The sequence below is a fragment of the Hypanus sabinus genome, chromosome 10 (assembly GCF_030144855.1).
Source record: "Hypanus sabinus isolate sHypSab1 chromosome 10, sHypSab1.hap1, whole genome shotgun sequence".
In the NCBI taxonomy this organism is placed as follows: Eukaryota; Metazoa; Chordata; class Chondrichthyes; order Myliobatiformes; family Dasyatidae; genus Hypanus; species Hypanus sabinus.
This window is the reverse complement of record NC_082715.1, coordinates 113,709,024-113,726,135: the sequence shown is the minus strand read 5'-3', so window position 1 is coordinate 113,726,135 and position 17,112 is coordinate 113,709,024. Positions and strand designations below refer to the sequence as shown.

At 48.1% G+C, this 17,112-nt stretch overlaps 1 protein-coding gene across 10 annotated transcripts in view; it reads left to right on the top strand.

Annotated features, from left to right (window-relative positions):
• Positions 1–17,112, top strand: part of LOC132401001 (calpain-8-like) — a 149,885-nt gene that overhangs the window by 110,625 nt on the left and 22,148 nt on the right. For all 10 annotated transcript variants that reach the window (XM_059982707.1, XM_059982703.1, XM_059982708.1 and 7 more), the window contains 5 exons: positions 4,585–4,656; positions 5,361–5,449; positions 12,180–12,254; positions 14,156–14,319; positions 15,675–15,835. In XM_059982707.1, coding sequence (XP_059838690.1) covers positions 4,585–4,656; positions 5,361–5,449; positions 12,180–12,254; positions 14,156–14,319; positions 15,675–15,835 — 561 coding nt within the window. The remainder of the gene's footprint in view (positions 1–4,584; positions 4,657–5,360; positions 5,450–12,179; positions 12,255–14,155; positions 14,320–15,674; positions 15,836–17,112) is intronic.

Genomic DNA, 17,112 nt, shown 5'->3' with positions numbered 1-17,112 from the left:
CCGTATTTTGACCTCCTGGTTGAAATGTCTTGTACTGGAGGGCATGCACTTAACATGAGCAGGGATAAGTTCAAGAGAGATGTGCAGTACAAGTTCCTTTTCTCACAGAGAGAGGTGGGTGCCGGAGGTGATAGTGGAGGTAAATACAATAGGAGGGGCACGCGCATGTGCAGAGACTGACGGGATACAGACATTGTGTGAGTAGAAGGAATTATTTTTGTTAGTCCAACGCAACATTGTGGGCTGAAGGGTACGTGCCTGCGTCGTACTGCTCTACATTCTACGTGTGAGTGACTGAGGTGTGAGGGACGAGCCCATCGCCTCTTGAATCAGAAGTGGGGAAGTTGTCCCCCAGGTTTTCGTGCTGGGCTTTCTGCCTATTTGGCCTTTGAGGTGTTTCTGTGCTCGGGAAGGGCAGAAGGGAACAGGAAGATTCCAGTATTCCAGGGGCTGGAAAGCTAACTGAGGTTCACAGTGTGCAGGTGGTGCAGTGAGTGAGCATGTAGAGCGGGCTGCTTTCTCCTGGATGGTGGTGTGGTTTTTTGAGAGGCATCAGGGTATACTCATCCAGGCAGGCTCACTCTCACTCCCGATTTGTAGGTGGTGGGAAGGCCTTGGGGTGTCACTTGCCACAAGACATCTGGCCTCTGTCCTGCTTGGGCTCAGTGTTCCTGGTGACCCCCCCCCCCCCCCCAGAGTACTGATGCTGGGAGACTATCGTTTGCGATTTGTATGCTCCTTGTGGGTGTGGGTGTTGCTTGAAGTTTTAGTGGCTCAAATGGCCCTTCCCAGCTCTCAGTGTGTGTCTCAACATTGTTTGGGCCCTGTTGCATTGGAACAAGAACGGAATATTGTGCGATTCTCAATATACGTCCCCACCTCTGACCATATAAGACCATAAGATACTGGAACAGAATTAGGCAATTTGGCCCATTGAGTCTGCTCACCATTCCATTGTGGTTGATTTATTATCTCTCTCAATCCTATTCTCAACCCTCCTGCTTCTCCCTGGAACTTTTGACATCCTTATTAATCAAGAACCCACCAACTTCCATTTTAAATATACCCAGTGACTGGCTATATACCCAGGGCTGGGAAATGAACATTCAAGGATATACATCCTATCGAAAGGACAGACAGGTGGGCAGAGGGGGTGGGGTGGCTCTGCTGGTGAGGAATGAAATTCAGTCCCTTGCGAGGGGTGACGTAGAATCAGGAGGTGTAGAGTCAGTATGGATAGAACTGAGAAATTGTAAGGGCAAAAAGACCCTAATGGGAGTTACCTACAGGCCCCCAAATAGTAGCCTGGATATAGGGTGCAAGTTGAATCAAGAGCTAAAATTAGCATGTCACAAAGATAATGATACAGTTGTCATAGGGGATTTCAACATGCAGGTAGACTGGGAAAATCAGAATGGTACTGGACCCCAAGAAGGGGAGTTTGTGGAGTGCCTCCGAGGTGGATTCTTAGAGCAGCTTGTACTGGAGCCTACCAGCCTACTGGAGCAATTCTGGATCTAATGTTGTGTAATGAACCGGATTTGATAAGGGAACTCGAGGTAAAGGAGCCATTAGGAAGTAGTGACCATAATATGATAAGTTTTAATCTACAATTTGAGAGGGAGAAGGGAAAATCGGAAGTGGCAGTATTCCAGTTGAACAAAGGGGACTATGGAGCCATGAGGGAGGAGCTAGCCAAAGTTGACTGGAAGGATACCCTCGCAGGGATGACAGTGGAACAATGGCAGGTATTTCTGGGAATAATACAGAAGGTGCAGGATCGGTTCATTCCAAAGAGGAAGAAAGATTCTAAGGGGAGTAGGGGGTGACCGTGGCTGACAAGAGAGGTCAAGGACAATATTAAAATAAAAGAGCAGAATTATAACATCGCAAAGATGAATGGGAAGCCAGAGGACTGGAGAGCTTTTAAAGAGCAACAGAAGATTACTAAAAAGGCAATACATGGAGAAAAGATGAGGTATGAAGGTCAACTAGCCAAGAATATAAAGGAGGATAGTAAAAGCTTCTTTAGATATATGAAGAGGAAAAAAATTAGTTAAGACCAAAGTTGGGCCCTTGAATGCAGAAACAGGTGAATTTATTATGGGGAACAAGGAAATGACAGACGAGTTGAACAGGTACTTTGGATCTGTCTTCACTAGGGAAGACACAGACAATCTCCCAGATGTAATAGTGGCCAGAGGACCTAGGGTAATGGAGGAACTGAAAGAAATTCACATTAGACAGAAAATAGTGTTGGATAGACTGATAGGACTGAAGGCCAATAAATCCCCAGGGCCTAATGGTCTGCATCCCAGGGTACTTAAGGAGGTGGCTCTAGAAATTGTGGAAGCATTGGTAATCATTTTCCAATGTTCTATAGATTCAGGATCAGTTCCTGAGGATTGCAGAATAGCTAATGTTATCCCACTTTTTAAGAAAGGAGGAAGAGAGAAAACAGGGAATTATAGATCAGTTAGCCTGGCATCAGTGGTGGGGAAGATGCTGGAGTCAATTATAAAAGATGAAATAACGGCACATTTGGATAGCAGTAACAGGATCGGTCTGAGTCAGCGTGGATTTACGAAGGGGAAATCATGCTTGACTAATCTTCTGGAATTTTTTGAGGATGTAACTATGAAAATGGACAAGGGAGAGCCAGTGGATGTAGTGTACCTGGACTTTCAGAAAGCCTTTAATAAGGTCCCACATAGGAGATTAGTGGGCAAAATTAAAGCACATGGTAATGGGGGTAGGGTACTCACATGGATAGAAAATTGGTTGGCAGAAAGGACACAAAGAGTAGGGATTAACGGGTCCTTTTCAGAATGGCAGGCAGTGACTAGTGGGGTACCGCAAGGTTCAGTGCTGGGACCACAGCTATTTACAATATACATTAATAATTTAGATGAAGGGATTAAAAGTAATATTAGCAAATTTACAGATGACACAAAGCTGGGTAGTAGTGTGAAATATGAGGAGGATGCTAGCAGAATGCAGTGTGACTTGGACAGGTTGGGTGAGTGGGCAGATGCATGGCAGATGCAGTTTAATGTGGATAAATGTAAGGTTATTCACTTTGGTGGCAAGAACAGGAAGGCAGATTACTATCTGAATGGTGTCAAGATAGGAAAAGGGGAAGTACAATGAGATCTAGGTGTCCTTGTTCATCAGTCACTGAAAGTAAGCATGCAGGTACAGCAGTCAGTGAAGAAAGCTAATGGCAAGTTGGCCTTCATAACAAAGAGAGTTGAGTGTAGGAGCAAAGAGGTCCTTCTGCAGTTGTACAGGGCCCTGGTGAGACCACACCTGGAGTATTGTGTTCAGTTTTGGTCTCCAAATTTGAGGAAGGACATTCTTGCTATTGAGGGAGTGCAGCGTAGGTTCACAAGGTTAATTCCCGGAATGGCAGGACTGTCATATGTTGAAAGATTGGAGCGACTGGGCTTGTATATACTGGAATTTAGAAGGATGAGAGGGGATCTGATTGAAACATATAAGATTATTAAGGAACTGGACACGCTAGAGGCTGGAAACATGTTCCCGATGTTGGGGGAGTCCAGAGCCAGAGGCCACAGTTTAAGAATAAAGGGTAGGCCATTTAGAACAGAGTTGAGGAAAAACTTTTTCAGCCAGAGAGTTGTGGATCTATGGAATGCTCTGCCTCAGAAGGCAGTGGAGGCCAATTCTCTGGGTGCTTTCAAGAAAGAGTTAGATAGAGCTCTTAAAGATAGCGGAGTCAAGGGATATGGGGAGAAGGCAGGAATTGGGTACTGATTGTGGATGATCAGCCATGATCACATTGAATGGCGGTGCTGGCTCGAAGGGCAGAATAGTCTACTTCAGCACTTATTGTCTGTTGTCTATGACTTGGACTCCACAGCAGTCTGTGGTAACGAATTCTACAGATTCACAACTCTGTGGCTAAATGGCTAAAGAAATTCTTCTTCATCACTGTCCTAAATGGATGTTCTTCTATTCTGAGGCTGTGCCTTCTGGTCCAAGACTCTCTCACTATAGGAAGCACCCTCTCTCCACCCTCTCTATGTAGGCCTTTGGCTGTTCAATAGGCTTCAATGGTGGAAAGAGGTCCTTGAAGAAGACAGTTGGTTGAGGATCTTCAACAGCTAAGGCCATCTTCTGTTGGCATGAGGCATGATTTCAAACACTGGTGTGTTGTCCACTAACCTTCACTGGCACCTGGTAAAGGAACTGTACCTCCTCAGCTCAGGTTGGGTGTGATCTGAGCACAGGGAGGTTAATGGGCCAGTCTAGTTGTTGGCACACTGGTAACCAGGGAGATTAACGGGCCAGTCTAGTTGTTGGCACACTGGTAACCAGGGAGATTAACGGGCCAATCTAGTTGTTGGCACACTGGTAACCAGGGAGATTAACGGGCCAGTCTAGTTGTTGGCACACTGGTAACCAGGGAGATTAACGGGCCAGTCTAGTTGTTGGCACACTGGTAACCAGGGAGATTAACGGGCCAGTCTAGTTGTTGGCACACTGGTAACCAGGGAGGTTAACGGGCCAGTCTAGTTGTTGTTGACAGCTGATATTGTCTGTTGTTTGTTTCCTGCCCAGAAAATTGGTGAGATGAAGACAGCTGATGGACTTGTGATGACCCACGCCTACTCAGTCACAGGAGCTGAGCAGGTAATCGCCTGCCGAAGATGGACAGAAGGGGGAGGCTTACCTCACTCCCCCACTCTCCCCTTTCTCCTACTTAGAGTATTGGGAGAAGAGGGTGTGGAAGGGGAGGAGAGGCAAGGGGGTGTGGGATGTGAGGGTGTGGGGGAGGGGAAGTGATGGTGTGGGGGAGAGGGGAGGTGAGGGCGTGGGGAGAGAAGGAAGGTGAGGGTGTGGGGAAAGAGGGGAGGTGAGGGTGTGGGGAGAGAGGGGAGGTGAGGGTATGGGGGAGAGGGGAGGTGAGGGTGTGGGGAGAGAGGGGAGGTGAGGGTCTGGGGGAGGGGGAAGCAAGGGTGTTGAGGAGAGGGGAGGCGAAGGTGTGAGGAGAGGGGAGGTGAGAGTGATTGGGGTGGAAAGAAGAAGAGTGTGGTGGTGAGGGGAGGGGAGAGAGTGTAGGAGAGGTTGGGCAGGAGTACGAGGTGGAGGAAAGGAGGAGAGAGAGGAGGGGTGGTTGGGATAGAAGGAGAAGAGTGTGGTGGTGAGGGGAGGGGGTAAAGTGTGTTCTGCAAGGGAGGAAGGGGCAAGTCTGGGGTGAGAGGTTGTCAGGTAGCAAAGAATGAGAAGGGGTAGTGTTTACTGTGGGAGGGGGCAGGAGTTGTTTGACATAGCACTCATATCGTCCAACTCCCTCACCCCTGCTGAATCCTAAATCCTCCCTTGTTGTGTGGTAGGTGAGGTACCAGAACCAGATAGAGGAGCTGGTGCGAGTGAGGAACCCATGGGGGGACGATGTGGAATGGAACAAGGCCTGGAGTGATGGGTGAGTCCGGATAATGCCGTCACTGGCAACAGAATCAGGGGAGGTGGGACAGCATCTCCAACTTCCGGTAATTCCCTTCCCCTATCACACTTTCACTTTGCCTCCTCTTCTAGCTGCCTATCACCTCTCTCATGATTCTGCCTTCTTCTACTACCCATAGTGCTTTCCCCTTACATTCCTTCTTCACCTCTCCAGCCTATCCCCTCCCTGCTTCCCCTCCCCCACCCCTTGATCTTTCCTGTAATTGGTTTTTCACCTGCACCTTCCCCCTCCCCCCATCTTCTCTATGGGGCCCCTGCCCCCTCCTTTTTCAGTCCTGACGAAGGGTCTCAGCCCAAAGCGTTGACTGCTCTCTTCAACGGATGCTGCCCGACCTGCTGAGTTCATCTAGTTTGTTTGTACATGGAGGAATTTAAGGTGGGGGGGTTATGTGGGAGGCAGGGTTTGAGGGTTGGCACAACATTGTGGGCTGAAGGACCTGTACTGTGCTGTACTATTCTATATTCTAAGTTCTGGATGGACACATGAATATGCAGAGGAAGGAAGGAATTGAGCAGGAGATTAATTTAATTAGGCATTTATTTACCTCATCACAACAGTGGACCTTGAAGGCCCTGTCCTTTGCTGCGCTATTGAGTGTATTCACAAATTAATTGATGATTCACGGGAATAGAAAGATTTCTGCTAACGTGACAACTTTTGAAGAATCTTCCTTTTTAGTTGCTGGAGCTGTGCTTGAAGGTCGGTGCAATAGAGGTGTTTGACTGTGCAGGAAATGGAGGGGTATGGGGACACTGTGCAAGCAGGAAGTTAATTATGTGTCATTAGCTTCATAGTTCAGCAAATTATTGCCTACAGGGCCTATTCCTGTGCTGTGCTTTTCGATATTCCATGAGCTGGGATATGGGATGTGGGCATGGTCTTCCACTGTCTTGTTTTTACTATGTACTGTACCAGCAGTTATGGTCGAAATGACAATAAAAGTGACTTAACTTGACTCACTCTCAGAGAAGGGCATTGGGCAAGGTTTATTATGAAGCCATAAGCCACAAAACACAGAAACAGGCCCTTCAGCCCATCTCATCCATGCTGAACCATTAAAACTGCCTATTCCCATTGACCTGCACTGAGACCATGGCCCTCCATAGCCCTCCCATCCATATACTTATCCAAGCTTCTCTTAAACATTGAAATCGAGTTTGCATGCACCATTGCATTGGCAGCTCATTCTGCACGCTCATAGCCCTCTGAGTGAAGAAGTCTCCCCTCATGTTCCTGTTAAACTTTTCATCTTTCACCCTTTACCTGTGACCTCCGGTTGTATTCCCACCCAACTGCAGTAGAAAAAGCCTGCTTGCATTTACCCTATCTATAGCCCTCATAATTTTGTATACCTCTATCAAATCTCCCCTCAATCTTCATATGGTATAAAGTCTTAACTTATTCAATCTTTCCTTATAACTCAGGTCCTCCAGTTCCGGAACTATCCTTGTAAATTTTCTCTGCACTCTTTCAACCTTATTTATATCTTTCCTGTAGGTAGGTGACCAAAACTGCACACAATACTCCAAATTAGGCCTCACTCAAGTCTTGCACAACTTCAACATAACATCCATCTCCTGTACTCGGTACTTTGATTTATGAAGGCCAATATGCCAGAAGCTCTCTTTATGGCCCTATCTACATGTGACACCACTTTCAATGAATGTTGGACCTGAAATCTCAGATCCGTTTGTTCTGCCGCACTCCTCAGTGCCCTACTATTCATTGTTTAAGACCCACCCTAGTTGGTCCTAACGAAGTGCAACATAGCGCACTTGTTTGCAATAAAGCCCGTTGTTCCAGCTGGTCCAGGTCTGCTGCAAGCTGTGATGGTCATCCTTGCTGTCCACTGCATCCCAATCTTGGTGTCATCTGCAAATTTGCTGAGCCAGTTAACTTCATTATCATCTAGATAATTGAAATAGATGACAAACATCGAACCCAGCACTGATCCTGTAGCCCCCCCACTAGTCACAGGCCTCCAGTCAGAGAGGCAACCACCTATTACCACTCTCTAGCTTCTCCGTAAGGCCAATGTCTAATCCAATTTTCTACCTCATCTTGAATGCGAGGCAACTGAACCTTCTTGACCAACCTCCCATGTGGGATCTTGTCAAATGCCTTGCTGAAGTCCATCTATTGCCTTGCTGTCATCAACTTTCCTGGCAGCTTCCTCAAAAAGCTCTATAAAATTGATTAGACATGACCTACCATGCACGAAGCCATGCTGCCCATCCCCCTAATCAGTCCCTGTCTACTCATATATCCAGTCTCTTAGAATACCTTCCAATAACTTCCCCAGTACTGATATTAGGCTCACTGGCTTATTTCTTGGTTAATTTTCAGAGCTTTTCTTAAACAGAAGAACAACATTAGCTGTCCTCCAATCCTCCAGTACCTCACCTGGAGGATAATAAGGATTATTTAAGTAACTCTTGCCTTCCGAGGGAACACCTTGTCAGGGCCTGGGGATTTATCCACTCTAATTTGCTTCAAGGCAGCAAACCTTCTCATCTATAATCTGTATAGGGCCCATGAAGTCAATGCTATGTTTCCTCGCTTCTGTGTCCATCTCCTGAGCAAATAAGAAAATGATGCAAAAAGAAAATTTTCAATCTCCTCCATCTCTTTTGGCTCCATGCATAGATGACCTTTCAGAGGGCCAATTTTGCCCCTTGCAATTCTTTTGCTCTTAGCATGTCTGTCGAATCCCATAGGATTCTCCTTCACCTTGTTCGCTGTGGTAACCTAATGTCTTCTTTTAGCCCTCCAGATTTCTTTCTGAAGTCTTTTCCTGCATTTCTTGTACTCCATAAGCACCTCACTTGCTTCTACCTGCTATACAGCTCCCTTTTTTAAAAACTTAACCAGGGCCTCAATATCTCTTGAAAACCAAAGTTCCCTAAACCTGTCATCTTTATCTTTTATTCTGACAGGTACATACAAGCTGTGTACTCTTAACATTTCACTTTTGAAGGCCTCTCACTTTCCAAGTACACCTTTGCCAGAAAACAGCCTGTCCCATTGAAACATAGAAAACCTACAGCACAATACAGGCCCTTTGGCCCACAAAGCTGTTGCAAACGTGTCCCTGCCACAGAATTACCTAGGCTTTACCCATAGCTCTCTACTTTTCCAAGCTTCATGTAGCCATCCAGGAATCTCTTAAAAGACCCCATCACTTCTGCCTCCACCACCGTTGCCAGCAGCCCATTCCATGCACTCACCACTGTCTGCATAAAGAAAACTTACCCCTGACATCTCCTCTGTACCTACTTCCAAGCATCTTAAAACTATGTCCTCTCGTGCTGCCATTTCAACCCTGGGGAAAAGCCTCTAACTATCCACACGATCAATACCTCTCATCATCTTGTACACCTCTATCAGGTCACCTCTCATCCTCCGTCACTCCAACGAGAAAAGGCCAAGTTTACTCAACCTATTCTCATAAGGCATGCTCCCCAATCCAGGCCACATCCTCGTAAATCTCTGCAATACATACTTGCTAGATCCCTTTTAATACCATCAAAATTGTCCTTTCTCCAATTTAGAATCTCAACCCACAGACCAGATCTATCATTTCCCTTTGATACGAATGGCATTACGATCACTAGATGCAAGGTGTTCCCATATAAAAATGTCTGTCACCTGCCCTGTCTGTTTCCCTAATAGCAGATCAAGTATTGCACACTCTCTCATTGGGATTTTTACGTACTGATTAAGGAAACTTTCCTGAACACATTCGACAAACTCTAATCCTTTTACGGTATGGGATTCCCAGTCAATATGTGGAAAGTTAAAGTCACCTACTATAATAGCCTTGTGTGTCTTGCAACAGTCCGCGATCTCTTTACAAATGTGTTCCCCTAAACCCCGCAGACTGTTGGGTGGTCTATTACATAACTCCATTAACATGCTCATACCTTTCTTATTTCTCAGTTCCAGCCAGAGCACCTCACTAGAGTTCTCCAGCTTGTCCTGACTAAGCACTGCTGTGACATTTTCCCCAACGCTTCCCTCCTCCTTTAATGCCCCCCGCTCTGTCGCCTCTAAAACAACAGGCTCCAGAATACTGAGCTGCCAGTCCTGCCCCCCCCCCCCGCAACCAAACCTTAACAATGGCTACAAACCACAATTCCATGTGCTGGTCCATGTCTCAAGCCCATCCATCTTTCCTACAATCCGTCTTGCATTGAATTATACACAGCTCAGGACATTAGTCATACCATGCTGAACCTTTTAATTTCTGACTTTGCCTGAGGTCTTAACAATATCCACCTCCACGGCCTCTTGTCTAACTGTTCTGGCACTCTGGTTCCCAGCCCCCTGCAACTATTTTCCACTCTGCCCCACCGTGCAACACTTGCAAATCTTCCCACTAGGATACTAGTACCACCCTCCCCCCAGTTCAAGTGCGAACAGTCTCTTTTGTACAGACCCCACTTTCCCAATGATCCAAAAATCTAATGCCCTCCCTCCTACACCAACTCCTTAGCCATGTTTTAAACTGTATAATCTCCCTAGCTCTGGCCTCACTATCACGTGGCACGGGTAGTAGTCCTGAAATCACAACCCTGGAGATCCTGCCCTTTAACTTAGCACCTAACTCCCTGAACTCCCTTCGCAGAACCTCTCACTTGTCCTACCCGTGTCTTTGTACCTGCATGGACCACAGCCTCTGGCTGTTCCCTCTCCCACTTAAGAATGCTGAGGACTCAGTCCAAGATGTCCTGGACCCTGGCACCTGGGAGGTAACATTACATCCAGGAATCTCGTTCTCATCCACAGAGCCTCCTGTCTGTTCCTCTAACTAATGAATCCTCTGTTACCACAGCTCGCCTCTTCTACCTGCCCCCCCATCTCCACCTTCCCTTTTGAGCCACAGAGCCAGACTCAGTGCCAGAGACCCAACCACTGAGACTTTCCTCTGTCAGGTCACCCCCCCCCCCCCCAACAGTGTCCAAAGTGGTATAGCTGTTGATGAAGGAGATGGCCACAGGGGTACTGGGTACAGGCTCCTTAACCCCTTTCCCCTTCCTGATTGTCACCCATTTTCCTGTGTCCTGTACCTTGGGTGTAATTACCTTTCGATATGTCCTATATATCACACCCTCAGCCTCCCAAATGATCTGGAGTTCATCCATTTCTGGCTCCAACTCCTTCACACGGAGTACAAGACTGCAGCTGGATGCACTTTTTGCAAGTGAGGTCAGGGATACTGGAGGTCTCCCTGCTTTCTGCAAGCCAAGTGTTCCACTATCCTGCCTGGCACCTCCACTGCTCTCACTGAGCAAGAGTGAAAAAGGAAAACAATAAATCAACGGGGTATCTACCTACAGCTTTTCCACTACCTCTCACCGAAGCTTGCATGGCCCCTGCCTTAAATTAATTTGTTCTTGCCAATCAATCCCAATCGCTGATCGACCACTGCTCCAAACACCAAACTGCCACAAGGTGATGCCTTATTTTCTCCATTGGTGAACTAGAGAGAGCGCTGTCACCTCACGCTTTGGATCTCCGATGGGCCGCTGCTCAAAACAGACCATTGATATTCTCACCCAAGCTAGTCTCATTTGCCCACATTTGGCACACATCCCTCTAAACCCTTCCTATTCATGTAACGATCCAAGTAACTTTTAAATGTTGCTGATGTACTTGTCCAACCACTTCCCTTGACGGCTCATTCCATAGACTGACCAACCCCTCAGTGAAAATGTTGTCCTTAAATAAATATCCCCCTCAATTTAAACTCATTCCCTCTCGTTCTTGATTTGCCAACTCTGGGAAAAAGACTGTGCTCTACCTGTAAGCCTCATAATTGTACACACCTCTATAAGATTACTCGGTCTCCGATGTTCTAAGGAATAAAGTCCCAGACAGTCCCGGCAACACCCTTCCAAGTCTCTGATGCTCTCTTTCCAGCTCGATGCCAATCAACACTGAACACAGTAGCTTGTGCCACAAGGTATGTTTCAGTGACTGAGGGATAGATCTCGATTGGCCAGGGCTTGGCTGACGTGATCCTAGAGACGGCTAATCAGAAGCCCGATGGAGGTTTATAAAACAGTGAGGGACATGGGTGGGAGAGACAGGATTTTTTTCCTAAGGTGGAAATGTCAAATATCAGAGGGCAGACCTTGAGGGGGAGGGGCAAGACTTTTCAGCGTGATGGCTGTGTGGAGTGGGTTACCACTGGTGGTGCTGGGGGTTTTCGGGTGGCTTTTGGATGGGCACGTGGGTATGGGTGTGTGGGCAATGGAGGGACGCAAGTCAGGTGAGGGCAGCATTGTCTTTGGCCCAGACTTTGCGCTGTACGGTTCCAGGTCTCAGTGCAGTTTCACCAGTGTTTCGTGCGAGTGCAGCTGTTGTTGTGTTGCCTGCTCCCTGGTGTTAATTTACGTATTCATTTAGAGATGCTGAACGGACCAGGCCATTCCAGCCCAACGAGCCGCATCACCCAGTACCCACCTATTTAACCCCAGCCTTATCACAGGACAATTTACCATCACTAATTAACCTACTAACCAGTGTAACTTTGGACAATGGAAGAGAACTGGAGAACGTGGAGGAAACCCACGTGGTCAAAAGGAAAACATGAATCTCCTTACAAGCAGTGCTGGGATTGAACTCTGAAATGTGCGCCGCCACACTGCCATGATGCCTCAATGTGTCTTTCTGTATCAAACAGGTCCTCAGAGTGGAGCAGGGTTGACGCCAAGATCAGAGAACGCTTGCTGCTGCCTCGAGACGATGGAGAGTTCTGGTACGGTGGCAGCAGTAACAGTTTCTGTTGGACCTCTCTCCTGCATGTGCGCATGCACCTGCCCTCCCCTCACCAGGGCTGGGAGAAGGGGGCACTCCGTTCCCTCCCAGAAATGTCTGACTTACACCTAGCTCTCTGATTCTTGCTGAGGCCCCACTAGTAATGGGCTTCTATTCTGAGATGCCGAAGAGTTATCTCTGCTCCCCATCACTGACTAGTTCCTGGTGGGTATTGGCACCTGGGGGGCTGGCAGAGAGAGGGGGAGAGGTGTAGCACTCAAGGCCACAGAGGGCATAATGATGAGAATGGTTCAGATCTAGCCTCTGTAGCCCAAAGGCTAGACCAAGGTTTGAATGATCAGGGAGGGTTAGGGTATAAGAGAGCAGGGCAGCCCTTTGGGTAGGGGTATTGCTTTATGGCTCCAGAGACCCCAGTCCAATCCCAACTCCAGCGCTTTCTGTGTGGAGTCTGTAGGTTCTCCCTGTGACCATGTGAGTTCCCCTGGGTGGTGCAGCTTGGTTTCATATCTCACAGATGTGCAGATCAGTTGCTGAATTGGTGGCCATAAATTACCCCTAGTGTGTGGGTGAGCTGGGGGCAGGGGCGAAGTTGGTGGAATTTGGGGAAAGGAGGTTACAGGGGAATGGGGAGCAATAGGATTGCCTTTGTGAGCTGTCATTGACCTTATGGGCTGAATGTCCTCCGTCTGTGTTAGCCACAGAATTACACAGCATGGAAATGGGGGTTTTGACCAGGCAAGACTGGAGATGCTGGGACCATTTTCCCTGGAGCAATGGATTTCAGCACCTAAGTTATAGGGAAAGGTTGAACAAGTTAGGTCTTTATTATTTGGAGCATAGAAGGTTGAAGGGGGACTTGATAGAGGTATTTAAAATTATGAGGGGGATAATAGAGTTGACGTGGATAGGCTTTTTCCATTGAGACTAGGGGAGATTCAAACAAGAGGACATGAGTTGAGAGTTAGGGGGCAAAAGTTTAAGGGTAACACGAGGGGGAATTTCTTTACTCAGAGAGTGGTAGCTGTGTGGAATGAGCTTCCAGTAGAAGTGGTCGAGGCAGGTTCGATTTTGTCATTTAAAGTAAAATTGGATAGGTATATGGACAGGAAAGGAATGGAGGGTTATGGGCTGAGTTCGGGTCAGTGGGATTAGGTGAGAGTAAGCGTTCGGCACGGACTAGAATGGCTGAGATGGCCTGTTTCCGTGCTGTAATTATATGGTTATATGGCTTCTGAGAGGTGACCTTGTATGGTCGTGAGGGATGTAGATAAGGTGTTGGCCATAGTCTTTTCTACAAAGTTGGGGTCTAAAACTTTGGGCTTAAACTGATAGGCGAAAGATTTAAATAGGACTTGAGGGCAAGATATAACTTGATTTTAACCGACATGTGGCTGTTGTGTTTTACTATTTATTGTTGTGTTTACTATTTGTTGCGTTTGTTATGTTATGATTGTACTTGCCCCTGGGAAACGCTGTCTCATTCTGCCCTGCAAAGCTGATGTATGGTTGGAATGACAATAAAGTTTTTGAATCTTGAAGGTTTTCACTCGGAAGGTGGGGGTACGTGGAACCTGCTGCCAATGGAACTGGCAGGGGTGGGTACGATTACAATGTTTAACAAGCACTCAGACAGTTCCATGGAAAGGAAAGGTTTACAGGGGGATATGGGCCAAATGCAGGGACGAGCTCATCTTGGCAACGGTCAGCATGGAGGAGTTGGGCTGAGGGGCTTGTTTCAGTGCATCTAACCCTGTACAAAGGTGAGAAGGTAGGGGTAGGAGTGCGAAGGCAGAGGTGGAGGCTCCATCAACTCAGGAGTGAGAGTGAGCCTGGTCCCATTGTATTTCTGAGCGTGACCCGCACCTCCGTTTCCCCCCACAGGATGGCAGTGCAGGACTTTGAGGAGAGATTCCACAGGCTGGTGATCTGCAGCCCAACTCCGGACTTCCTGAGGGGAGCAGGACAGCAGGAGTGGGCCATGTCCATTCATCATGGCTCCTGGCTCAAGGGCTACAGTGCCGGAGGCCCCCTGCACAGGAACAATGGTGGGTGACTCATCTACACCTCTCCCGAGTCCTCATCCAGCAGCTGACCTCAGCTCAAGACACGTGGCAATGCGACACTCCCTCAGTCCTGTACGGACCTAGAGGAGGACAACAACCACCATTCCCTCCTCACCCACTGGACAGCAGCAGGGCTGCCACGACTGGTATCCCTTGGGGTAGTGGTACTGCGAGAGTGGACTGCTATCTTTAGTCTGAGCCCTCTCCTCAGTCCAGCGGCCAATAGAGAGCAGGGAATTAGTCATTGATTTAAACAGCATGGAAACAGGTCCCTTGGCACAATGTGTCCATGGCGACCAGGTTGTCGACTGAGCTAGTCTCATTTGCCCGTTTGGGCCCACATCCCTCAAAACCCAAACGTGAACCCATTCCAGAGTCCTCTGGCAGCTTACCTTGAATGTATACCACCCACTTTGTGGGGAAAAATGCCCCCTTTCAATCTTTTCCTTTCATCTAAAACCTATGTTGTCTCATTTTGGCCCCCCTACCCTGGGGAAAAACTCCATGAACAATCACTTTTTCTTTGTCCCCTGTGATTATATAAACCTTGAAAAGATTCACCCTTCAGCCTCCCTTTCTCCAAGGAAAACAATCCCAGCCTGTCTAACCACAAACCGGAGAAAATCTGCAGATGCTGGAAATCTGAGCAACACACACAAAATGCTGGAGGAACTCAGCAGGCCAGGCAGCATCTATGGAAAAGAGTAAACAGTTGATGTTTCAGGCCGAGACCCTTCGTCAGGACTCACGAAAGACCTAGAACCATACAGCATTGAAAGAGCCCATTCTGCCCATTTGGTCTGTGCTAACCATCAATCACCCATGTACACCAATCCCATTTTATTCTCCCCAGCTTCTCATCGTCCCTGCCCAGATTCTCTTACTCACGTGGTCACAGGGAGAGCATGCAAACTCCACACAGGATCGAAGCCAGGTCTCTGTGCTACTGATAAATTCCTTCAGTGTGACTGGTAGAAATTGGAGAGCACTTGCACCTGAAGGGCTGGAGCAGTTCAGGAAGCAGCTCACCCCGAGCTCAAGGACAGTGAGGGATAGGCAGTGAATGCTGGTCTATGTCAGGAAAACTATCTGCAAACACAGCCTCTGTGAGTTCTCGCCTCTTTCCTCCATAACCCCACACCCAACACAACAAGATCCAACAGGCCAGAAGGTAATGTTGAGCAGATCTGCTGTTTAATGGTGTAGGTGGTGCAATAAGTAGCTCTTAGTGAAGCGGGGGGAGGGTTGTTGAGCTGGGATCTTGCTGTGCACAGGGGGTGGGGAGGACGGTTCTGGTGGAAGAGGTACTGTGACCCGGCTGTGTGCTTGTTGTGCAGATTTGTACTGCAGCAACCCCCAGTATCGTGTGACCCTGACTGAGGACAACATGGACAGTGAGACCGGCAGCAACTGCTTCCTGCTGTCCCTGGTACAGAAACCCCGGAGTCAGCACCGCAGCCTCAACCTCAGGCTCAAGATCGCCTGCCATGTCTTCAAGGTGCGAGCCCGCCAGGGGTGGGGTGGGGGGCAGGGCGGAGAGCACATGTGGCATCGGGAGACTTTGTCAGGAGATGGGACTGGGAAATGGAGTGGGGGAGAGGGAAGATAGGAGTGGGGAAACGGAGACAGGAGAGGAGGAGGGTTACAGGAGCAAGGAGAGGTACCTGTTTCCACCCCATCCTTTTCCAAATGGTAGCATTACATTTTTCATCCTTCAACTTGTGGGCACCTGTAATTCTCTATCACCAAAGCAGTTAAAGATAAATCATTGAATCTACTTCGGGAGGAGTTGAATGTACTTCTTTAGGGGATCCCAGGACATTAGCAAGAACAGGATGACCTACCCTGATCATGTTTAATGGGGGGGGGGGGCAGAAACAGGCTTTTGAAGGGCTGAATGACCTATTGCCAGTCCCATCTTCAACACTTTTATGTTTCAAATCTGTCTCCCCCCTCAGTTCCACTCTTGGGGGTTTGGTATGGATTAAGTGAGGCCCTCTGGTCTGGTGGGACTGGTTGCCAAGGGAACCTTCCCACACTTAGCTGGTGGATTCAGAGGCCCAGTGAGCTGGCCTAGGCCCATCCTGCAATATGTGGCAGAGGCTCGTGGCAAGTAGGCCCCAACAGCAAAAAGGCCTCGGAGGTGACCAGGTCAATAGGATATAGGAGCAGAATCAGGCCATTTGTACCATTGAGCCTGCTGCACCATTCCATCATGATTGCTTTCTTTTCAGCCCATTCTCCTGCCTTCTCCCCACGAATCTATCGATCTCTGTCTTGAATACACCCAATAACTCGGCCTCCACAGGCCTCCTGCGGCAACAAATTTCACCAATTCAGGGCTCTGCTGAAGAAATTCCTCCTCATCTTAGTTCAACAGCAATGTTTCTTAGTTCTGAGTCTGTGCCCTCTGATCCTAGACTCTTCGCCTGATGGAAACATTCCCCCCTTGTTCACTGTCCAGGCCTTTCAGTATCTGGTAGGTTTCAATGAGACCCTCCCCTCAGTTGGGTTGTTTGATTTAGAGATACAGCAGGGTGATGGCCCTTCTGGCCTAACGAGTCCACATGGCCTCATTACAGCCATTAACCCTTAAGTCTTTGGACTGTGGGAGGAAGCTGGAGCACCTGGAGGAAACCCATGCAGACACGGGGAGAACGTACAAACTCTGCAGACAATAGTGGAACTGAAGCTGGTCATCAGTGCTGTAGTAGATTTACTCTAAACAATATGCCACGTCATCCCTGTTCATCCTTCTGAACTCTGCTGAGTACA